The following is a 24,809-nucleotide window of genomic DNA, read 5'->3' on the forward strand; positions in this document are numbered from 1 at the left end:
ACTTACCAACAATCCACATTTGCCATTTAGTAATTGCTAACTACATGCCACATATGTGTATATGTACAAATATATATATACATCTATAAATGTGTATATATATATATACATAAATATACTGTAATCCTTGCAACAACCGAGCAATACAGATGGTAGTAGTGAAGTATCCCTATTTCATTAATGAAGAAACCAAGAATTAGAGAGGTTAAATGACGTGCTCAAAGCCAAACAGCTGTAAGAGACAGAACGAAGATCTGAAGTCTCTCCGTCCAGTTAACCACGTTTACTTTACAGATGAGCACGGCTACCATCTTCAAAAGACATAAAAAAGCAGCTCCTCAAAAAATTAGATATATGCCAGTTTCTGCTAAGTATCACCTGCTCAATTAAGGGATTACCTGGGTAGAATAATTGAGGCGTCATAATTTTAGTTGATGTAAGAAAATGCTCGATGGGGAACCAATTTTTAGCAATTTCACTGTATTTCATGAGTGGGAGTTAGCTTGCTTGGTCCTAGCCAATATAATTTTACCTGGTAGTAATGGATCAATTTATTAAACTTGATCTTTTCCAGGATGGCACACTGTCCCAGAATCAAAGAAATACAAATTTGTGAAGTCCAAGCCTTTGACCACAAAGGTCAAAAGAGAGAACGGGAGGAAGGAGCAGAGAACACCCATTTTCACTGCTGGGATATCTCAATTAAGCAGCTAGGTTTCTACAGTGTTAGGGGGCGCTACTATGAGATACCCCCCCCCCCACTAAAATTAGGACCGAGTAAAATAAGGTAAACACAATAAAATAGAGCAGAAAACTGCAGTCACCTGGGAAAAAGTGTCTGACTCCCAGCAGAGTATCCAGGAGTGTAAGCAGTGGATTATATTTACCTTGACTAAAGGGAAAGCAGGTGCCAGGTGGCCAGGAGACTGGGCAGAGCCCAGCCCACCCAGGGAATTGGTAAGAGGGCCATTAAGTGAGTTCCTCTTTAAAAGCAGTTCCTCCCCCCAAATAAAAAAAAAATTAAATAAATAAAAGCAGTTCCTCCCATTTGCCAATAGCTTCCATGGAGTGCTAGTTCAGGGAAAACATTTTTCCTTCCAAACTGCCCAAACACCTGGGACAGGACTGAAACATAGAGGAGAAGGGAAGATAAAGAAAAAGGTAGAAAAGGGGAAAAGGAAGATATTATAATGGGCAGAGAGGGAGGTGGGAGGGATGGGTAAATGGAGAAGGGAATCTATAGTTCATAACAAATGTGGGCAGAATGAGAATGACATCTAATTTGTTAGATCTTTTTTTCCTAAGAATTAAGAATCATGATTCTTGTCATCCAAGTCTATGTCACTGCATATCTATGTGATTTTGTCTAAAAAGAAAAAAAAATAGAAGTAATAGTAAGACCTAAAGATAGTGTCAGAATCAGGAAAAGATTAGGAAATCTAATTTTTAAAAAAGAGAATGGAGGTTTGGGGTGGCAGTTAATGGAAGGAAGTTGTCATTAGATAAGAGACCAGACTTTTTTTTTTAATTGAGAAGGTGAAGAACATTGTAGGGGGGAATGAGGTGACTGCCTGGCATACTAAAATATAAATATGCCCTGATTTTCTTCCTCATTCAGTCTTATGTCAAAGTAGAAAGAAATTAATGTGTGTGCGTGTGCACATACACGTGCATATTTGTTTCTTCATTCATATATACATACATGTTTGTGGGTATTGATGTGTGCATATGTGTTTTAGTTGTGAATCTCCTTATCTTTCTCATGTTCACTGTCTCTAGTAGAAAATCAATGACAAAAGGGTAAAAGCAAAAAGGATAAATACATATACTACACCATCAGTCTCTTAATTTTGGGGAGTTGACTAAAAGCAAAGCGCTTTTTTGGAACAAAACATTGTCTTTAAAAATCAGAGAGAAATGCAAAATGTAGTTAGATTACTTAAAAAGGTTCTGATCTGTTTTTTTTAATATTGCTTTCTTAGTGCAAAACAAAGGTTCTTATTAGGCCAAAGAGTGATTCAAAAAAAAAAAAAAAAGTTTCAGCAATACTGTTGCTAGAAATGTGCCCTGGGTCTTTGCATAGGCAACCATGGGAAAGAGAGTGGCCATCATCGGAGCTGGTGTCAGTGGTTTGGCCACCATCAGAAGCTGTCTGGAAGAAGGACTGGAGCCCACCTGCTTTGAGAAGAGTGAAGATATTGGGGGCTTGTGGAAATTCTCGGTGAGTGGGACATCACTGCAACAGACCAGGAAGTGGGGTGGGAAGTGTGTGACAACACAATTCTGGAGCACAGGCCTCCAAACCAACTGCCCCACAGTTAGAATCCCTCTTAGGTTGGAATCTACAAAGCACAGCATCAGAAGCAGGTTGAAAAGTTTCTTGCTTACTTCAGAAGTAAATGAGATAATGGGCTAGCTTTGAAGATCTCTGTGTACAGAATTGACCCCTGATAAACCATTAATAACTGAGCCACTCAGAAATAAAATCTGAGGGCAAATATTGGTTAGATTTATGTAATATAATCACATGAGTTCCTCACTTAAAAAACAATGACTGTTCCCATTCTTTTGTTGAGGTTACCAAAGGTCCACTTAGTGATTCAGACCACAGATTTTAAGGTTTCAGGTGCCAACTCTGGCTTTGCCAAAACCGTATAATTAATGAGACAGTTATAGGAGAACCAAGAAAAGGATGCACTGATTTGAAGTTCTTCAATATCCTTTTGTCTCTGTGCATTCATAATAAGGACTCTGCCAACAGACATGCCTCTATGCAGCCATTAAATCACTTTCTGTGTCGCCTAGCAACCATAACAGCAGGTGTGAGGGCCTTCCTGTGCCCCAGCTCCTTCACTGTCTCCAACTTAGGAACACTCACTAAGCCTACTCCATCTATCTTCTCCTTCTTCTCCTCCTCCTCCTCCTCCTCCTCCTCCTCCTCCTCCTCCTCCTTCTTCTTCTTCTTCTTCTTCTCCTTCTCCTTCTCCTCCTTCTCCTCCTCCTCCTCCTCCTTCTTCTTCTTCTTCTTCTTCTTCTTCTTCTTCTTCTTCTTCTTCTTCTTCTTTGTCTTCTTCTTCGTCTTCTTCTTCTAATAAACCATTCATATATGCAAATTTAAGAAGAGCAATAACCCTTTTTAAGCTACTATTTTCTCCTCAAGTGCAAAATTAGTATTATATTTTATACCTCAATAAAAAAGTTTGCATTTAAGGAGACAGTGTCTATGACAACTCTTTAAATATTATAAGGATATGACAATTATTCTTATTAATACAGATATTTTCTAGGCTGTAAAGAATTACTGAAACTGCTTAATCTTGTATAACGTTGTGGCGCCTAATATATGTTGCTGAAATGTGCTGACAGGACTTCAGATTAGCATACCGTTGACTCTTAGGGCTATTTTATTGAGGACTCTATATGCCAAATGCTTTTTCCCATTTAATTCAATCTTTGCAATAACGCTATAAGGGAGGTATGAGTTTTTCCCTTTTATAAATGAATCTGAAGCTTAAAAAAAGGAAAGAAAAGAAAGGAAATGGCAAATGGCTGGTAAATGGCAAAGACAAGATCCTGATTCAAGCTGGCTGTCTCTCCAGCCTGAGTGCTTAACCCCTCGGTAAACTGCGTGGCACAATTGCAGCATGTGGCCTATTGATCTGGCAGGATTTCTACAGGAATCTTAACCAATCCTTGTATTCCAACTTACTTTGCAAAACATCGCTAAAGAGAGACACTGATGATACAGCCTTTGAGAGCAGCCACATCTCTTGCTGCTCAAGAAAGCCTTTACAATTTTATCCTGCCATCATAGAATGATAAACTACTCAGCTGCAAACATATGTTTCTCTTCAAGAAAAAGATGAAAATAACATTTAAAAAAATTTAAAAAAAAAAGGGGGGCACCTGGGTGGCTCAGTCGGTTAAGCATCCGACTTCGGCTCAGGTCATGATCTCACGGTTAGTGGGTTCAAGCCCCACATCTGGCTCTGTGCTGACAGCTCAGAGCCTGGAACCTATTTCAGATTCTGTGTCTCCCTCTCTCTCTGCCCCTCCCCTACTCACGCTCTGTCTCCCTCTGTCTCAAAAATAAATAAACATTAAAAGAAATTTTTTTTAAAAAAAGAAAAAGATGAAAACCCCAGAGGGTGACACTGCAGGCCCAGAGGTTGGAATCTTGAAACATAGAGGGTTATTCCCAGGTCTTGAAACCCAATAACATTGACCCTACTGGACTTCAAAATTGGAACTGGTAACTCCTTTCCTCCTCCCATTCTCTCCTTTTTGGAATGGGAACATCTATAACTGGTACCCAATGCCTGTTTCACTGCTGTACGTTAGTAGAAGAGAACTTGTTTTCTAGTTCACAGGTCCACAGAGGGAAAGGCATTTTGCAGATGGATCATACCCGGAGTCTCATCCATATATGATTGAGATAATTTAGATGATGCGATTTGGGACTTTTGAGCTGATGATATATAGATAAGATTCAGGACTTGATTTAGTGCTGCAATGGATTGAGACTTTGGGGTGATGAGATGGGGTGAATGAATTTTGCATGTAGGATATATATGAATCTTTATGGGCCAGTGGACTGTGGTAGGCTGAACAAGTGAACAATGGTGCCCCCAAAGACACCAGATCCTAATCCCTGGAACTTGCAAATGTCCCTAATAAGGAAAACTAAGATATGATTAAGTTAAGAATCTTGAGATGGTGATATTATTCTGGATTATCTGGGTGAGCTGAAAATGCCATAACATATATGCTGATAAGGGAGAAGCAGAGATTTGACACCCAGAGACAGAAGGGAAAAGGTAATGTGATCACCTTGGCAGAAAGAGAGCTTTCAAGATGTTATGCTGTGACTTCCACCTTCAAGATGGAGGAAGGGGCCATTAGCCAAGGAATTCAGGTGGCCTCTAGGCCCTGAAAAGGCCAAGGAAGGCTGGCATCTGCCAGAAGCTGGAAGGGGCAAGGAATGAGTCCTCCCCTAGAGCCCCTGGAATGAACACAGCCCTATGGATACCTTGATTTCAGCCCAGTGATACTGATTTCTGACTCCTGGCCTTTAGAATTGTGAGAGAATAGATTCCTGCTATTGTAAGCCATCGAGTTTGTGGTAATTTATAACAGTACACAGGAAACTAATATATTGGTTATTCAGAGTTCCCTAATTACCTCTGTGAGAGGGCCCACATTGCAGATGACAGCATCACTTACCATGTTTCTCAAATACCACTAAAAGCCTTACAGCTGTATGCCTTGAACTCATATTATGGAATTATATCATAAAGTCATTTTAATTTTGTATTTTCATTACCTTTAATTTCTAAAGTCAGCATTATATATTCTCTCAGCATTTTGTCTTCCTTTGAGAGGTATCCAAACGTTTGTTAAGTGTGAAAAAATCATGGTACAGATCAAACTTTGGTAGCTGTTTCCTGGATCACTTCCCTAGGTCCTTCTCAAGCCAGAGTAACATCTTTCCCTCACCTGTTTTGATCACTGAGAGAATTAAGTACTTTAGGACTAGGCCACAGGTCTAGGGGAAATCTCTTTCTGTCTCAGGAGATACCCAAACAATACATCAGTAAATTGTCTGGATTTGGACCTGAGGTTTCATGAATAAAGGCTCTTTTTTTCTGGTCACACAACCCTTTGTTCACTTCCCCTGAATTTATTCTACTCTGGATCATTTTTTTTTAATGTTTAGTCTCTCCTTGTGTTGAGACTACCCAGCTTTCTAACCTCACCAAAAGCTACAAATCACAAAATTACTAGACAAAAATCAATCATTTTTATATATTTTAGAGTTAGCAAACTGGCTGCTTTTATACTGCAGCTGATCTATTTTATTTTAGCTATACAGTTTTTAAGATTTTAATCTAATATTTTACATAAAAATCTAGAAATCTGTCTTCTTTTGAAAAATCAGAAAATCAGGCAACACTGGATCTTCCCTTACTCATAGTAATAACTGGCCTCTTTTAGCCTAAATTTAAATTCTCTGTTTCACCATATTCATTTTTGCCCATTTCACTCATCTCTTGTAACTTCCTCTACACCTATAAAATTTGTCATGGCTTGATGCTATGTACAAACAGCAATCCTTTAAATTATGTGGAACAAAAGTCACCCCCATTTACAAAATTTTTCATCTCCTTCTTCATATAGTTTCATGATCCTTTTTGTTTAAGCAAACTTTCATGTGTATACTGTTATAATGGAAACATTGGTCATTGATGAGCCACTTAGTGGATTCTGATTACATTTTCTTTCTTGAACACTTTTTGTTTTCACTGGAGTTAATAATCACCTGTATCCCTTGTTTAATTTTACAAATACTGTCTCTAATTCATCGCCCACACTCTCCCACAGAATTATGATTCTCCTTCCAGTATGTTTAAACATATCAGCGAGTCCATCAGCTTAATTCTTCTCTCAACTATCAAGGATAGTTCTTCTGGCCATCTTCTTTCCCTCATCAAGGCCACCTTGCCATTACCTGGGCAACCCTGTTTCCCTTGTTGTGCTACTATTTAATTTATTCTCTCCTTTTAGTAGAGTACATCCTCCAGTAGTTCTCTGAGAAATCATACATGTGAAATAAAAGACTACCTTGAATGTCTTATAATATCATTATTAGACCTGGGTTCCCATTTGATTTGACCAAGGCTTAGCTTTTGGCTTTCTTAGGTTTCTTAAGTCAGTTGTCATCATTCATCTACGTTGTACCTTCCAAGATGTGATTGCTGGGTTTTGTTTGTTCTTAATTTTCTCTCTCTCTCTCTCTCTCTCTCTCTCTCTCTCTCTCTCTCTCTCTTTCCACCCCCCGCCCCCCCACCATGAGTTCAGACCTCTGATACTTCTACAGTCCTTTTAGTAAAGTTTTGGGTGAAAGAAAAGTTAAATGTATCTACATAATCTGTCGTGTTTCATCAGAAGCTTGAATTACTTTTGTAATAAGAAAAGAACAAATCTACTTCCATAAATAAGCAGGGTTTGGCTCGTTGTTGACCACTCCCTCAAAAAAACCCTAGTATATTTAAATATGCAATTATTGACTCTGGAGCCATAAGAACTCTGGAAAGTTCTCATGAACTTTCTACCTGATCACCTTAAAATAATCAGTCTGTAAACATGAGCTCTGAGATGCACTTTATAACACTGAGTGGGAACAGTAAGATATCCATCATTAAGTTTAAAAAAAAAAAGAGCAAGTCACAAATCACGTATTTAATTGATGTTGCAACTTCTTTCTCAGTAATCGGGGTTTGGGGGAACCTAAGAAAAACTGAAGACCAACCAGCTAAACATTTCCAGGAAGACTGATTATCTTGGGGCAGCCAAAGTTGCAAAAGCACCCCCAGCCTGTCTCAAAGGTTTGCATTATTTTTATTCTATGAAACTCCTCCCTTAGTGTGACATTACCTAATGTTTCCCAACATTGGCTTGCTCCAGTACCTCACCTTTACCCTTGTATTAGCTTTCTATTGCTGTGTAACAAATTACTGCAAACTCGTCAACTCAAAACAACACCCATTTATTATCCTCAATGATGTAGGTCAGAAGCACAGTATGCTGGATTCTCAGCTTAAGGTTTCACAAGGCCAAAAGCAAGGTGTTGACTCGGCTGGGCTCTTATCTAGAGGCACTGGAAAAGAACCTGCTTCCAAGTCCATACACGTTTGTGACTGAACTCAGGTTCGTGCTGATGTTAAGCGAAGGTCTTTGTTTCCTTGCTGGCTACGAATTGGGGATTCCTCTCAGCCCCTAAAGGCTCTCAGGCTCTTTGGTATGTGGCTACTTCCATCTTCAAAGGCAAGAACAGCAAGCTGAATTCTTTTCATGATCTGAACTGGCTTCTGCTACCAGCCAAATAAAATGTTCTGCTTTTAAAGAGATTATGTGTTTAGATAAAGCCCGCATGACAACATAGTCAATGGGAGTGATAAGATATTTATAGGTGTCACCCACACTCAAAGAGGAGAGGACTACACAGGACTGAGGGACAATGAAGGTCATTCTTAAAATTCTGCCTACCACATGACTTAGAAGTTGAGGGAACAATCGTAAGACTGTTGAGTGAAGCATATCACCAACCCTAAAACCCTTGCTCTGTCCTAGAAGATCTTCTCTCATCTTGGGAGTTTTTGATATTTTGCATGTTTTATCCATAAGCACTAGTGGAGGTTATTAATGTTCGTTAATAGCCTAGACCGTAAGCATTAACTAGACTATTAATGCTCAGGTTACTTTTTTATATCTAGCATAAATAGGACAACAAACAAATATCCAAAATTTCATAGGGAGAAGCATAAAAGCATTCCAAGACAAAAGGAGTACCCCAAGTTTTCATAGCTCAATCTCCAGGTCTCCTTTGGATCATACTCAGTCTTTCAGATCACCCAAAACCTCTGGCTTTTTCCAAGATTGGATCTGGACTTATGGAGAAAAAGGACTTATGTGACTTGGGGCGGAGGAAAGCCAAACTTTCTCAAATTCAAACACAGGTCCTGGGACTGTTCTCTGGCCCTTCTAGTCTCTTTGTGTTCCTGTTTTGCTTGGTTATCATTCATGCTTATCCTTTAGGAATCTTAAATTGAACACAGTAGTTAATGAACTTGGTGACTGGCCTCTCGTAGCTTAGTCAGGCCAGTGGCCCTCCTTGCTGATTAAACCCCACTTGCCTATTATGAGCACATCAGATGATCCTCCCTGAGGTCCAGTCTTCCCATTGAGTTCCTGACCCAAAGGGTCCACTCTATAGCTGTCTACTCATATTCCACTTAGCCCCCTCCATGGCAACTTTCTGGTAGACTATCTGCTAAGAGTCTCAGGTAAATTCTGCATCTCTTTGGGAGCAAGTGGGAACTCCTATGTTCTGTTCAAACTGAATGGGCTTAAGAGCACTAAATTAAGATCCTACCTCTTCCTAATCACTGCTACTTAACTACTGTGTCAACCTCCCCTTATCAGATTGGTGCAGGCAGAGCCTTTAAACTAAGTGAAATCTCACCAAAATTTCAAATGTGAAAACAAAAGCCACTCTGCCCTCAGTGTTCCCCTCAATTTTATCTGAGGTATATTAATCTTGGAATTTCAGCCCACAGAATAAACTTTAAGACCTAGGTGATTTACATCAACCTCTTTCCTGCCTCTATTCTCTTTTCTTCTACACAATCCTCCAAATATCACCCTTCCGTTTTTTTTAAACCACTGTTTTTCAAACTGGAAACTATGACCCGTTGGTGTGGTATGAAATAAAGATGAATCAAACTACATTTCTAAGTGGAATGACTAGAAAATATCAGAATGCAATTCAAGTAGTTGGATATGATTTATTCATAAAATGTTTGGGTGTGTGTGTGTGTGCTGTGTTGCAATATAAAATATATTACTAATTACAGGTTGTGGTTAAAAACATTTGAAAACACTATTATAAACATAACCTAAGTTTTCTATGCCCTATGTACATGAGAAAATATTATGATCTAATTAACCAGAACTATCTCATGAAATGTTAAAGTGATATGTATTTTGATATGCATAGTTCTGTGGCATTAAGTTTTTGCACATTGTTGTACGATCATACCATCACCCATGTTCAGAACTTTTTTTAATCTTCCCAAACTAAAACTCTGTACCAGTTAAACAATCACTCCCCATTCTTCCTTCTTCCCAGCCCCAGGCAACCATTATTCTTTCTGTCTTTATGAATTTGATAACTCTGGATATCTCATATAAGTGGAATCATACAGTATTTATCCTTTTGTGACTGACTCATTTCACTTAGCATAATGTCCTCAAAGTTAATGCATATCATAATGTATCAGAAATTCTCCTTCTTTGATTCTAGTTATATATTCCTAAAAAGACATAATTAAATTTAAAATTTGTTTCCCTTAGAAAAGATGTTAAGAAATATATATTCTCCACATTCTAAGTTCCTTTGATTGATGTCAAATTGTTTAAATAAAGTTAATTTATTCCTCATCTTCCTGAATTTACTTGTGGGTAAAGGTGACTTAAAGGAGTGATAATTATTTGGAACTGGCCATGACCATGGTAAGTGTACCTATTTACAAACTCTCTTTCATTTGAAACTATACATTTACAGGACCATGCAGAGGAAGGCAGGGCCAGTATTTACCAGTCTGTCTTTTCCAACTCTTCCAAAGAGATGATGTGTTTCCCAGACTTCCCATATCCCGATCACTTCCCTAACTTTATGCACAACAACAAGATCCAGGAATATATCACTGTATTTGCCAAGGAAAAGGACCTCCTGAAATACATACAATTTAAGGTAAGATGCTATCAAAAGATTAGATCGGGGCATAACTGTGAGGAATTCTATATTTATTTTCAGATTCTTACTTGTTCTTTTCAGTATCTTTCTTAGATGTCAACATTTTTTAAAAAAATTTTATTTATTTTTGAGAGAGAGAAAGACAGAGCATGAGCAGGGGAGGGGCAGAGAGAGAGGGAGACACAGAATCTGAAGCAGACTCCAGGCTCCGAGCTGTCAGCACAGAGCCTGATGCAGGACTCGAACTCACCATGAGATCATGACCATCTCAAACCATGAGATCATAACCTGAGCTGAAGTCAGACTCTTAACCTACTGAGCCATGCAGGTGCCCCTTGGTTGTCAACATTTTTAAGAGTGTGGCCTCCCTGACCCCAGATTTAGAGAATACATTGGAAATTTACAAAATACCACATACCACATTTAGACTAAAATGCCATTAACTTAGATATCAATAAAGGGAAACATAAATGTAAAACAACCGTGAATTTATAAATGAAAAACTCCTTTTTTTTCTAAACAATTTATGGGTCAAAGAAGAAATTAAAACAGAAATTTTAAGATATTTAGATCTGAATGATAACTTAAATTCTACATACCAACACTGTGGAAAGCGTAGAGACCAAAACTTTAATGAAAATTATAAGCTTAAATGATTATATTAGAAAATAAGAAAGTTGAAAAACTAACAAGATAAAGAAATTAGGAAAATAAAAACAGAATAAGCCCAAAAGGACATAGAATGAGCAAGGTAGTAAAGAGAACTTAATGAAATTTTAAAAACATCTTATGATGATTGAAAATTCATCCTTCGAAAAGCCAAAAAAACAAACAAAATAAACAAACAAAAACAAATAGCTGACAGTTTGAGGAAAAAGGAACAAAGATACAAACAAATAATATTAGAAACAAAAACAATGGATAAAACTGATGCAGATGAAAAAAATATATAACAAGAAAACTATAAAAGCATTGCCAAATAATGTTTAAATTGGTTAAATTTTAAAATCTTTTTTATTTTAAACTTTCCAAAACTCGCACAAAAAGAAGTAGAAAGTCTGAATAGTCCTTGGTAACTTAGAGTTCTTTTGACTCAGAAACTAAAATTTTACCCATTAAAAAAATATTCTATAGGTAGTTCCAAATTTACAATGAACAAACTATTTCAATATTTTATAAACTCTTCCAGAGACTAAAAAATAAAGTATGACTTCCAAACTTATCCCATGACATTATAACCATGACATCAAAAGCAGACAAGATTAATAGGAAATAGGAAAATTATAGGCATAGCTCCCCATGAAAATTGGTGGGAAAAAAAAAACCTTCAAAAATGAATTCAGCAAAATATTTTTAAAAATTAACTATCTTCATTGAGATAAGTTTGGGCTAAGGATACAGAGAATTTTAATATCATGCAACATAAACATGTAACTCAGTATAAAACCCTGTTACAGGAAGAAAACCATACATTTACCAACTTCTGAAAAGTAAAATTTAACATCTATTTCTACATAAAAGAAAGAAAAAGAGAAAAGCAAAGAAAAAAGTTTCACCAGATTAAGATTAGAAAGGAATTTTCTTGACCCATGGAAACATACAAACATCTTAAATCTGCACTGTTCAGTATAGTAATCACTAGCCCAAAATTGAGATGTACTAGAAGCATAAAATAACACCCTGGATATCAAAGTCTTATTATGAAAAAGAATATAATATACCTATTAACAATGTTTATGTAGGTTACTTATTAAAACAACAAAACATCAGATAGATTGGATTAAATTATACATTTTTTTCTATTTTAATGTGACTACTAGAAAATGTTTAATTACATAAGTTGTTCGTGTCATATTGCTACTGGACAGTGCTGTGCTAAAGAGTGCAGAGTTGGAATCATTGCCTTTAAAATCCAGAAGAAAACAAGGATTCTTATTATTACTACTTCTTTTCAATAGTCTTAAGAAATTTAAGAAACAGTACAGCAAGTAAAGGAAAATAAGTAAAAGGAATGACAACTAGAAAAAATCGGCATTCATCACAGATGATATGACTTTCTATATGGAAAACCCAAAAGAATCTAGAGATGAATTACTAGGTTTAATAGCAATTAATATAATAATATTGGGCAAAGTGGTAATATATAAGATCAATATATACAGATCAGTTGCATTTCTGTAAACCAGCTGCAACAAACAGAAGATATAACCCAAAAAGGAACCATAAATTCATAATCCCAGAGTTATTCTAAACAAATGATATGCAAGACCTCATGAATTTATAAGTGCTTGTTTTGTTATATTTCATAAATAACAAAGATATTATACAGATATGTGTAGACATATTGTTTATTTTTTTAATTTTTTTTTATTTTTTTTTAATATATGAAATTTATTGTCAAATTGGTTTCCATACAACACCCAGTGCTCATCCCAAAAGGTGCCCTCAATACCCATCACCCACCTTCCCCTGCTGAAAGGGCGGATAGACATATTGTTTAATATGAATGAGATGCTATACATAATAAAGTTGATAAGAACAATTCAACTCTTGATCTCAGGGTCATGAATTCTAGCCCCACAGTGGATGTGGAGCTGACTTTAAAAAAAAGAAAGAAAAAAGAACAATTCATATCAAACAGAGATTCTCTTTCCAATGTAACCAGAAGAACTGAAAAAAAAATTTGAAGAGGAAACATACCAACCAACAGGCAGCCATTCAGCTGTGAATAAATATTTATTGATAATCTAATCATGTGTGACTCAATGTATGGGCCAAATAGCATTAAGATCACCTGGGAACTTGTCAGAACATCAAATTTTCATGTCCTGTGCCAGACCTACTAATTCAGAATACCTAGGAATGTGGCCCAGGAGTCTGTTCTTCGACAAGCTTTCCAGGTAATGCTTGTGCACACTAAAATTGAGAACTTATGCTATGAATATAGACAGTATCTTTCACTCCAAGACAACAATGATATTAAAAAATAAAATGGGAGAGGTATATTAGGAGGTAGTTGTTACTACAAACACTATCATCCTGGGGCGCCTGGGTGGCTCAGTCGGTTAAGCGTCCGACTTCAGCTCAGGTCACGATCTCGCGGTCTGTGAGTTTGAGCCCCGCGTCGGGCTCTGGGCTGATGGCTCAGAGCCTGGAGCCTGCTTCTGATTCTGTGTCTCCCTCTCTCTCTGCCTCTCCCCCATTCATGCTCTGTCTCTCTCTGTCTCAAAAATAAATAAAAAACGTTAAAAAAAATTTAAAAAAACAAAAAAACAAAAAACTATCATCCACTAGATTACTCAGTATGTGTGGTACATGCCAGTTGTAAGCTGTGATTAAATTCACATCATATCTCCAAGAGGGGAGTCACTCTGGTCTGCAGAACATATTGGTTACGCACAAGAAGCCATGTGAGGACAAAAATATGTATTTACCATTTCATGTTTGATTTTCTTGAATTTTAAATTCATAATATGTACCTTAAGAATGAATTAAGTATTTTTCCTAATCCAATGTTAACAATTTTTTTCCATACTGTTCTATCAAGTTGGTGCCAAATCTAACTGTTAGCATAGAAAAGAAGTCTGTCTTTCTCTATTTCTTTTAGACACTCGTATCTAGTGTAAATAAACGTCCTGATTTCTCAGTCACTGGCCAATGGGATGTTACCACTGAAAGGGATGGTAAAAAAGAATCCACTATCTTTGATGCTGTATTAATTTGTTCTGGACACCACGTGTACCCCAACCTACCAAAAGAGTCCTTTCCAGGTAAGGGTGAAATTTAGGCTGCCATCTATACATTTGGCACGAATGACTATCTTGATCATGTTTTTTAAATATATATATATATATATATATATATATATATATACACACACACATATAGTACATATGTATATAGTATATAGTATATATGTGTGTATATATATATATATATATATATATATATATATATATATATATGATTAAATTAACATATGCTTCTATTATATGTAATATTCCTGGAGTGTTGAAGTTCCATATCATTCTGACTGCATTCACCTACAAGCCTTTTATAGCGGATTTTTAAATGGAAACCAAATGACTCATATGTTTCCCACTTTTCACTCAGGACTAAAACTTTTTAAAGGCAAATGCTTCCACAGCCGGGAATATAAGGAACCAGGAATATTCAAGGGGAAGCGAGTCCTGGTGATTGGCCTGGGAAACTCGGGCTGTGATATTGCCACAGAACTCAGCCGCACAGCTAAACAGGTACTGTTTCTCAGGTACTCGGGGAACTATCTTTAAAGGAACAGAAATAATTACCACTGGAAAGACATGTTAGGAAACCGGGGGCGGGGGAAGCAGCAGGGCACAGGGCTCTTGACAGGAAGACTAAGTAGTGTTTCTTTTATTTCAGCTTCCCTCCACAATAGGTGAGGTTTTCAATAGTTTGGTCTGACAAAGGCAGATCATCAGCAGGGAGTGAGGTCATTCAACAGTCATCTTCTTCAGGACGTTTGGTGTCTAACAGGTGTCTAACCAATTCCTCCAAAGCTAGTGTGGATGTAGGGTTAAGGTCATGACTCTGATACTCTTGGGTCAAGTCCTTCAATCCCTCCAAGTGTCGGTTTTCTCATAAAGATAAATAAAACAGATAAAAAGAGAATCTACTTTGCGATTTTGGTAAGGAGTCAAAGCATTTAATTCTTTAAAAGTGTTTATTTTTGAAAGAGAGACAGAGTGCCAGTGGGGGCAGGGGCAGAGAGAGGGAGACACAGAATTTGAAGCAGACTCCAGACTCTGAGCTGTCAGCACAGAGCCCGACGCGGGGCTCCAACCCATGAACCATGAGATCATGACCTGAGCGAAGTCAGATGCCTGACTGCCTGAGCCACCCAAGCGCCGAAGGAGTTAAAGCATTTAAACATGATTTCAGCAATACCGAGTTCTATAGTCATTCATGCATACAGTCATCCCCATAGTTATTTGTTGAGGGCCTACTATGTGCCTCAACAAATGCTTAACCAAGCACTGGCTTGGGTGCTGGAGAGAAAGTGGTGAACAAAACAGGCATGACACCCACCCCAGAACTGAGTCTAGGGTGGAAAACAGACATTAAAGAAGTAAATGCACAAATAATTTGAAAATTGTGAAAAGTGCTAGTAAAGAAAGAAAAAGCATGCTTTAAGAGTGGATAATCAGGGTGAGCTGCCTCAGACAAGAGTGGAAAGGCTCTTTTCAGCTGATGACATTGAAGCTGAGGACTAAAAGTTGAGGAAGGGGCTCAGTGTCAGAAGAGGACTCCAGGAACAGAAGACCAGGGGGGAGGGGAAGGGGAAAAAAAAAGAAAGTTACAGAGAGGGAAGGAGGCAAACCATAAGAGACCCTTAAATAGTGAGAACAAACTGAGGGTTGATGGGGGGTGGGAGGGAGGGGAGGTGGGTGATGGGCATTGAGGAGGGCACCTGTTGGGATGAGCACTGGGTGTTGTATGGAAACCAATCTGACAATAAATTTCACATAAAAAAAAAAAAAAGAAGAGGATTCCAGGAAGAAGGTCTTGAAGCAGGAAGAAGCTTAGAGTCTCAAGAAACTGAGGAAAGACCCCTTTGCTGCAGCTCAGTGGGTCTGGAAAAGAATGGTAGGAGGAGAGGTTGGAGAGGAGATGGAGTAGAGGTGATACAGGGCCCATAAGGTCACGGGAAGGAGTTTGAACAAACATTGCCTACTAGCCTTGAAAGATTCTAGAAGCCCACAGACAGGAATCTTTTTCTCTTTTTTTTAAATGTTTATTTATTTTTGGCAGAGAGGGAGAGACAGAGCATGAGCGGGGGAGGGGCAGAGAAAGAGGGAGACACAGAATCCGAAGCAGGCTCCAGGCTCTGAGCTGTCAGCACAGAGCCTGACGCGGGGCTCGAACTCACAGACTGCGAGATCATGACCTGAGCCAAGGTCGGACACTCAACCACCGAGCCACCCAGGCGCCCCCACAGACAGGAATCTTCTCTCTAGATGCTATGCCTACTGATGTGATAGCATCCTCAACATAAGTCTATTTTAAATGATGGTATTGCCATGAGTGAAGCAAGGAGGTCATGACAGGATAAATGGCATAAAAATATACTCCTATTTGCCTGCTCATACTAGACAGCATAGAGACACAGAGAAGTCGACTTTGTGTCCCCTCTCCTCCAAGAACTTCAAATGTGCTTGCGAAAATAATACCTCCATAGGATATAAATTAAACATAACCTCAAGAGTTAAGTGGAAAGCCTAACAACCTAACAACAGCACAAGAGGCCACCAGGACAAAGGCTGCCCCCGGTGATTCAGGAACTAACCGCTCTGATCATGGAACTGGAGGCCTCACCAAGTGGGCAGATCTGCACCAGTCCTAGAAGGATATTTATGAGTCATATGGTTGACGAGGTAGCAAAGGGAGTTCTTGCAGGGCGCCTGGGTGGCTCGGTCAGTTAAGCAGCCAACTCTTAATTTCGGCTCAGGTCACGATCTCACGGTTCATGAGATCAAGCCGCCCGTCGGGTTCTGCGCTGACAGGGAGGAGCCTGCTTGGGATTCTCTCTCTCTGCCCCTCCGCCACTCACCCTCTGTCTCTGTCTCTGTCTCTCTCTCAAAAATAAACACACATTTAAAAAACTTTTTTTTATGCATTGGATGCTTAACCAACGGAGCCACCCAGGTGCCCCGATAAGAAAAATTCTGCAAAAATGCCTGAAAAACTATACCATTAGGGATGATCGTGACAGAAGGGGAGGAAAGGAATGCATCCTCCATGTCAGGCAATGGTGGTCGTACTGCATGGCTAGCACACTGCATCGGCTCTCCCACAGATTTGATGTGGCGGGTACCTATTATCTCCATCTTACGAATAAGGAAACTGAGTATTAGAGAAGTTAAAGGAATTTGCCACAAATCACATTAGTAGTAAGTAGGAGAGCCAAGATTTGAGCCTATGGTTTTCAGATGCCAGATGTCTTTCTTCCCTTCTTTCAGGATGGGGAAAGGCTTTTTAAGTCGAAATGCCTATTCGGGGGTCATCATTGCTTGGTTGTAGACAATGGTTACCAGCTAAGCACTAGAGGAAATGGGATGAGAATTTAGGTATTGGGCACCTCCATCAGAGGAGATGACAGGGTGGTTGGTCCTGAGATGTAGACAAGACGCAGGAAATTTACTTGGGAGATGAGAGAGCCAAAGGAAGGATGCTTCCCTTTACACTACTCCAAAGCTACACTTCTGACTTGTCCCCAGTTGGGATGAGAGACCAGGTATCAAACAGTCACTGAAGGCAAGAAATACAGAAAGGGCATAAGACTTTGGGTGAGGCCCTCTTTTCAACCAAAGCAATTCTCAAAGAGGGCTGACAGCCGAAAGCCATGAGACAACACTCACACTAGCTGCTGTGACAACTCCCCAACTCCCCCAGACCTGAGGGACACACCACAATACCCACTACAAACAGTCACTGCTCTAATGTTTAAAAATTGCTGTTTTTTTAAGGTCATCATCAGTTCCAGAAGTGGCTCCTGGGTGATAAGCCGGGTCTGGGATGATGGTTATCCATGGGACATGGTGTTTGTCAATCGATTTGAAACCTTCCTCAAGAACAACTTGCCAAAAGCCATCTCTGACTGGTGGTACAAGAAGAAAATGAATGCAAAATTCAAGCACGAGAACTATGGTTTGATGCCTTTAAATGGGTAAAGCAGAGTTAAATATGATATGCCTGTTACTTGCATTTCAGTGTCAACAATTCACAATGTGTGTTGTTGTAACTCCCAAACCAACCAAAATAATATTAGTGAAGCAATCATGTCTCACATTTCAGAGGATGAAGAACTGCAAACATTTGGAGTTATTTCCCATTTCACAATCCTCCCTCCCATATTTGCACAGCTGGAAAGTTATACACGTCCCTAGAGTCCCTAGAGAATTAGTCCCTAGAGCAACGATAATATTTGACATGTTTTAAGCACTTAATGCAGCCCAGCAAGGCTCTCACGTGCATTATCTCATTTTATCCTCACAACAATTACTACATCTCTATTATAATGCCCATTTTAAAGATGAGAAACTGAGGTTCAATGTAGTTACTAACTTTGCCAAAGTCCCATAGGCAGAAGGCAGAAGCAGTATTCAAAATGAGCCCAGATCTGCTGACTCCAGAGCTTCTTGCTCTCAGCCACCTTACTCTCCTGCCTCTCACTTCGTGGAAAAGTTCAGTTAAGCAAAGCAAGGCTTTCCCTGTGCTGCACTCTCATCACCCACCCTTAACAGAGTCCTCCCACTGCAATGTGGTCACAATGTCTGCTTCTTCAGCCTCCTCCTCACTCTTCCCTATCATATCCCCCTAGATATAACCCTCAGGCACATAAGAAATTACCTTGACATGGAGTGAAAAATCCAAATTATAAACTGTTTACATCAAAGTTAACTTATTCAACAAATATTTATTAAGCGTTTATTGTGTGTCAGGTCCTATATTGAGCTCCGTGACTGTAGTTGTGAAAAGACACTCAAAATCCCTGTCTTCACGAGCTTACCTTCTGGCAGTGGGAAACAGACAGGAGACAGATAGCAGAAGACCATATGCTGATGTGTACTATGAAGAAAAGAACAAAGAAGGCAGAGGTGATGGGGAGAGCTGCCAGCATTCCCAGAGGAGGCCTCACTGAGGAGGGGACTTTTAAGTAAATCCCTGAAGGAGCTGAGGAACTGAGCCAGGGGAGTGTCTGGGGGAAAGTATTCCAGAGGAAACAGTTAGGGCATTGCCTCTTCAGGGCCATGACTGCCATGTTCAACAAACTGGCGTGTTCAATGGACTTCTCTCCATGGGGAAAAGAGGATGGGGAGAGTAAGAGTAGTAAGAGATAAAACCAAAAGACATCAAAATGGCCAGATGGCATTGCACCTTGTAAGCCATTGTAAGGACACTGGCTTCTACTCTAAATGCAATGGGAAGCCATAACAAGCATCTGACAAGATCCAAGTTAATTTGAAGAAATCACTCTGGACCTGTGGTCATCATTCAGTGTATAGAGGTAGGTCAAGGAAGGAAGCAAAAAGACTAGTTAAGAAGCTATTGTCAAAAACCCAGATGACAGAGGCTGGTGGCTTAGACTAGGCTTGTTAGCAGCAAGTGCTCAGAAATGGTCAGATTTGGGATATACTTTAAAGGTAAACCCAAATAGGATTTTCTGTTAGGTTGGCTAACAGATGTGAGAACAAGAAAAGAGTTCGGAGATGTATTCCAAACTCTTGAACTGAGCAAGGATGCGAGGGTGGAGTTGACAGTTTTTATGGGATGTGGAAGACCGTGGGAGAAGCAAAGTTTAGTTTGAAACATCTCAAAATTGAAAGGCCTATGAGTCATTGTGAGTCATCATTGTAGAAGAATGTTGAGCAGGCTTGTGATACACAAGACAAGAAAGACTCAAACCATAAGTTAAAAATGCAGATTCACCAGAGTATAGATAATACTTTAAGAAATGAAGCCAGATGACATCTCTTGAAAGGTGAATGTAGATGAAGAAGACAAAAGGTCTGAAGGCTGAGTCCTGGGGCATGTCATTGTTCAGAGAGAGGTCAGGAAGAGGAGAGTTCAGTGGGAGACACTAATAAAGAATAGCAGGTGGATAGGAAGGGACTTGAGAGAGTGATGACCTGGAAGCAAAATGAAGGCAGTGTTTCAAGAAGGAGGAAACCATCAACTGTGTCCAACGCCGCTGATAAGTTGAGTAAGATGACAAGTGACAATGGATCATTGGATCTGGCAGTTTGAGGATCTTGGTGGCCTTGACAAGAGCAGGAGGCTCATACCTCACCCTCTATTAGAAACCCGGCTAGGATCTTTGTCTTATTTCCATCTCCCAATGACCCAAGGTGGGCATAACAGTTACTGCTGCTCCAGATGAGAAAGATGAAGCAAGATAAATTAAGAAACTTTCATTTGATCAAGGTTCACAGCTAATAAGAAGTGAAGAAAAAAAATCCAAATACCCCCGGACTCTGATTTAGGATCTTTCCTGACAAAGCTTTCACAGGGGATAGGGCTTGGGTGATTAATTCTGAGATCTGGAGCTCTGTGGGAGAGAAAAGATCACAGGAAATAGAGAAAGGAGTGGCAAAAGGCAACTTTTCTTAATTCACAACATTGCCTTACTTCAGTTTCGTTCTTCAGTCATATTGGTGACACTCCATGGCACAAGAAAAAAATCTTGGGTAGTTTTCTCCTTCCTTCTTAATTGATTATTAATTAATCATTATGGACCAATAAAACAAAGAGGAAATATTACCGTTCTAGTGGCTGTCTCTATTTTCCATACAGAACCCTGAGGAAAGAACCTGTGTTTAACGATGAGCTCCCAGCCTGCATTCTGTGTGGCACAGTGTCCATTAAGCCTAATGTCAAAGAATTCACAGAGACTTCGGCCATTTTTGAGGATGGGACAGTGTTTGAAGCCATCGACTGTGTCATTTTTGCAACAGGCTATGGTTATGTCTACCCCTTCTTTGATGAGTCTATCATTAAGAGCAGAAACAATGAGATCACCTTGTTTAAAGACATTTTCCCTCCATCACTGGAGAAGCCAACCCTGGGAATAATTGGTTTGGTCCAGTCCCTTGGGGCTGCCATTCCCACAGTTGACCTGCAAGCTCGCTGGGCAGTAAAAGTAGTAAAAGGTAAGTAGACAGTGGTGCCTAGGTGGCTCAATTGGTTGAGCATCCGATTCTTGATATCAGCTCAGGTCTCAGTCTCATGGTCGTGAGTTCAGCCCCCATGTTGGGCTCTGTTCTGACAGAAAGGAGCCTGCTTAGGATTCTCTCTCCCTCTCCCTCTGCCCCTACCTGGCTCATGCTCTCTCTCTCTGTCTCTGTCTCTCTCTCAAAAATAAATAAATAAACTTTTTTTTTTTTAAAAAAGGTAAGTAGACAAACAAGGTCACCAATGGGGAAGATGGATGCCAATAAAAATGCCTTTGAGTCTTTGTGAAAACAATCATCCTAATAACAAGGGGAAAATTCTAGGTCCCATCTGGTTTTGAATCTATAATTCTATATTTTTAGTATTGTATTTTATAGGCAATTAAAAAATATTACATTGGATTATCATATGCAATATTACAAGATATTATTCAGGGAGTATTTTGTGATTTATAACTCCTTAAAGTGGTTGACTTTCATTAAACTTAAGAACACCGGAGCTTTTGGTCTTAAATGCATGACAATTTTATAAAATTATGATTTCAAAACTCAGTAGAATGACATTGCTTAAAAGGTTCATAAGAGATGTTTCCAAGCCAATATCCAGCCAGCTTCCAATATCCACACTCATGGAAGAAATTATGATTGCTGGAAAGGCAGTGTTTTTTTTGTTCTTTTTCCTTGCCGTGTGTCCGATAAGAACAAGCAATGGATCATTAGAAGCAGAAAGTACTAGATGTAGTAGATGACCAGTCTCTAAGGTAGGGAAATACTGAGTTCCTGTATTAAAAAATAATAATAACAACAACAAACTTGATTGGGGTCAGGTATGGAAAGCAGTCAGCATCCTCCAGCAGAAGATACGAGGATCAGATTCCCACCAAGGTTTAAATGCAGGCGTGCAAAGATTCAAATCATAAAACCAAAAGTCCGTGGTTAAAGAAATTGAATGTGCAAAGTTTGTTTGGTCCTAGAGGTATAAAACTTCTGGAAAGAGATTTTAGCAGGCCTACTTCCTTCGAAGCCCTATGTAAGGCTTCCAGTCCTACTTGACATGCTGGAATTTAAATGTTCTTTTATACAGGAGGTTGGAACCTTCCACTAGGTATACTGAGACACCTTTCATCCCCCAGGCTGTCACCCACACCATTGCAGTCATGCATATCAGTGATCTCTTTAAATCTCCTTCACTCTTTCATCCAAGGCAGAAATATGTTGCAGTGTGAATGTTGCACCAGTGAGGCAGCAGCCAGGAAGGTGATGACAAGAAATCCCACTAGGAATAAAGTAAGCTTAAGGTTCAAGGCTCAGGGAGACTGGCATTAGAGGGTAGGACACTTATTCTGTTAAGATAAATTGTAATCTGGGCTCTGAAGAAAGGAGGCAATGATCCAAGGCAAACACTCAGCCTAAGGAGAAATGAATGATAAAGCAAATAATTCAATTTGGGGGAACCCAAGTACCAGGACAGAGGGGCCAGTTACAGGCAACCCAATGATAGTAGCTGGTGGGCTACTGAGCAGAAGCTCTTCCTTCTTGATCTTCCTTCTGCCCAAGGACAGAATAGGTTCCAAGTTTTGGAACAAGGCCATACCTAAAGAGGCTGTTCAAGTGACCCTATCTGTAAGGTTTGCAGGAACAGGAAGTTAGGCAATCATGGTATGTTTCTGAGCAATCAGATCTGGGCATTCTAGTCTTGTTCAAGGTGATCCCAAAATTACCAAAGAAACCACCCTAAATTTGAAGTATCTCTGGGCTCAAAAGAATGTTTTGGTATGGGTTTCAGAGAAGTGTGCTAACTATTCCAGAATGAGCCTGAAATCCTAGAGCAGTCCCAGCTCGGATCTGGTCTCTAGGGGCTTGCCCATGTTCTTGGTGACTTGTGCATAATCCATATCCTCCGTCTCACCTAGGAACTGTTGGCTCTTCAGAGAGAAACTTGGGGCTTGACTAAATTCTACATGTTATGTGTTGGAAATTCCTTTTTCTGACAAAGGAGGATAGTTTCCTATGAAGTTTTTTTTTCTTATATCTTAAAAAAGAGATGCCAATTTACCTTTGGCTATAAACTATTAGATAACATTCTTTAAAAAATACTGCTGAGAGACTAGAATATAATCCTTGAAACTGATTTTAAACATCTTCTAACTTGTTTAAACAGCAAAGATACAAAGATAAAATGCTATATGGCTCTTGGTTTTTAATTATGTGACATCTCAATTCTGAGAAGACTGGAAATGACTTGTGTATTTCTCTCAAAATGACTGCCTGTTGATTGGCTCAGGATTTTACTTTGCTAGACAATGACCCCCCCCCCAAAATGGAAATACTGATGTGATTCATAACCCATTATTAAGAAGAAAACGTTGCAGGCTGATCTTATGCCAGACTTATTTAACTATTTTCATATCTTTCCCTTTATCTTTTCTTTTGTTTTAGGAACTTGCACTTTGCCTTCTATAACAGACATGATGAATGATATTGATAAAAAAATGAGGGAAAGGCTCAAATGGTAAGAGCATCTATTGTAAAGAGGGTCTATGGTTTCCATAAAAAAAAAAATGTGAATCCTTGGAACTACTCTAGTCTTACATGGTCCAGGGTGAGGTCATTAGCACGACAGCTATGAGCTAAATTCATCCATTCCACAAGTATTTATGGAAGATTTCCTTTGCACTTGACATGGTACTCGGTCCTAATCCATCCCTCCATGGCTCCTGCAATATAGCACAGAACGAAGACCCAGAAAGGATTAGAAATCAGAGGAGTCTGGGAGTGCATGAATGTGGGCTCCTATTTTCCAGTCTATAAATCCTGTAAGATACAGAGGATGCCCTCCAAATGGATGGCTCTAATGAACATGAGTCAGCAAATGAGAATAGTCAGGATAATTGAGCTCTAGTCCTATCTCTGTCACTAATTAGCTCAGTGGCCATGCATGAACTTCATGAGTAAGCGACAATTTCCACTTATGAACGGGGATAAAAATGCCTTTCAGTTACTGTGCAGTCTTGGGAAATGTCCAGTTGAGGTCGGTATGCAAATCTCTTGGAAAGCTACCAAAGCACAGAATAAATGAGCAAGGTCCCCTTACCAACACAAGGGATTGACATTGATTCCCTCTGATAAAAAGCTGTGAGGCATTTTCCCCTGTTCTTGTTCCTGTGAGACGTCCTACATAGAGCTTCAGTATCCACAGTCCTGTTTCCTCTCCCACCTCTAGGTTTGGCACCAGCAACACCATGCAGACAGATTATATTAATTACATGGATGAGCTTGCCTCCTTCATTGGGGCAAAGCCCAACATCCCGTGGCTGTTTCTCACAGATCCCAAATTGGCTGTGGAGGTTTTCTTTGGCCCTTGCAGCCCATACCAGTTTAGGCTGGTGGGCCCAGGGAAGTGGCCAGGAGCCAGGAAGGCCATCCTGACCCAGTGGGACCGGACCCTGAAACCCATGAAGACGAGAGCGGTTGGAACTCCCCTGAAGCCTTGCTTGCTTTGCCGTTGGGTCAGGCTTCTTGCTCTTCCCATTCTGGTTGTTGCTATTTTCCTGGCTTGGATCCAATGATCATTCTCCCCAAGATGTTGAAAGTTACTGAGAATACCTGGGGCGGGGCGGGGGGGGGGGGGAACTTTTCTATTTAAAAATTAAGAATTTCACACCTCCTACTTCCCTATTCAGCAGGCATTAGTCAGTAAAGCATTACTATTTCTAGGCTTTTAAATAAGCCTCTTTAAGAATCATGCCATGACCTAAAGAGAGCATTAATCATTTCTTTTT

The 24,809-nt window shown here is 39.5% G+C and overlaps 1 protein-coding gene across 1 annotated transcript; it reads left to right on the plus strand.

Moving 5' to 3' along the window:
• The first annotated feature begins 1,093 nt into the window (after positions 1–1,093).
• On the plus strand, positions 1,094–24,596 carry FMO3 (flavin containing dimethylaniline monoxygenase 3). Its single transcript, XM_042925281.1, has 9 exons — positions 1,094–1,161; positions 2,084–2,221; positions 10,124–10,312; positions 13,923–14,085; positions 14,429–14,571; positions 17,824–18,023; positions 20,651–21,006; positions 23,467–23,539; positions 24,251–24,596. The coding sequence occupies exons 2-9, from the start codon at positions 2,090–2,092 to the stop codon at positions 24,594–24,596; spliced, it is 1,602 nt and encodes a 533-aa protein (XP_042781215.1). The 5' UTR covers positions 1,094–1,161; positions 2,084–2,089.
• The last annotated feature ends 213 nt before the right edge of the window (positions 24,597–24,809 follow it).

Source organism: Panthera leo, chromosome F3, assembly GCF_018350215.1.
Source record: "Panthera leo isolate Ple1 chromosome F3, P.leo_Ple1_pat1.1, whole genome shotgun sequence".
In the NCBI taxonomy this organism is placed as follows: domain Eukaryota; kingdom Metazoa; phylum Chordata; class Mammalia; order Carnivora; family Felidae; genus Panthera; species Panthera leo.

Excerpts from the sequence above, each read along its gene's own strand:
- FMO3 (XM_042925281.1), top strand. The coding sequence starts at position 2,090 with ATGGGAAAGAGAGTGGCCATCATCGGAGCTGGTGTCAGTGGTTTGGCC. Across the intron at positions 2,222-10,123 it reads GGGGCTTGTGGAAATTCTCG|GACCATGCAGAGGAAGGCAG; the intron begins GTGAGTGGGACA and ends ATACATTTACAG. Across the intron at positions 21,007-23,466 it reads GGCAGTAAAAGTAGTAAAAG|GAACTTGCACTTTGCCTTCT; the intron begins GTAAGTAGACAG and ends CTTTTGTTTTAG.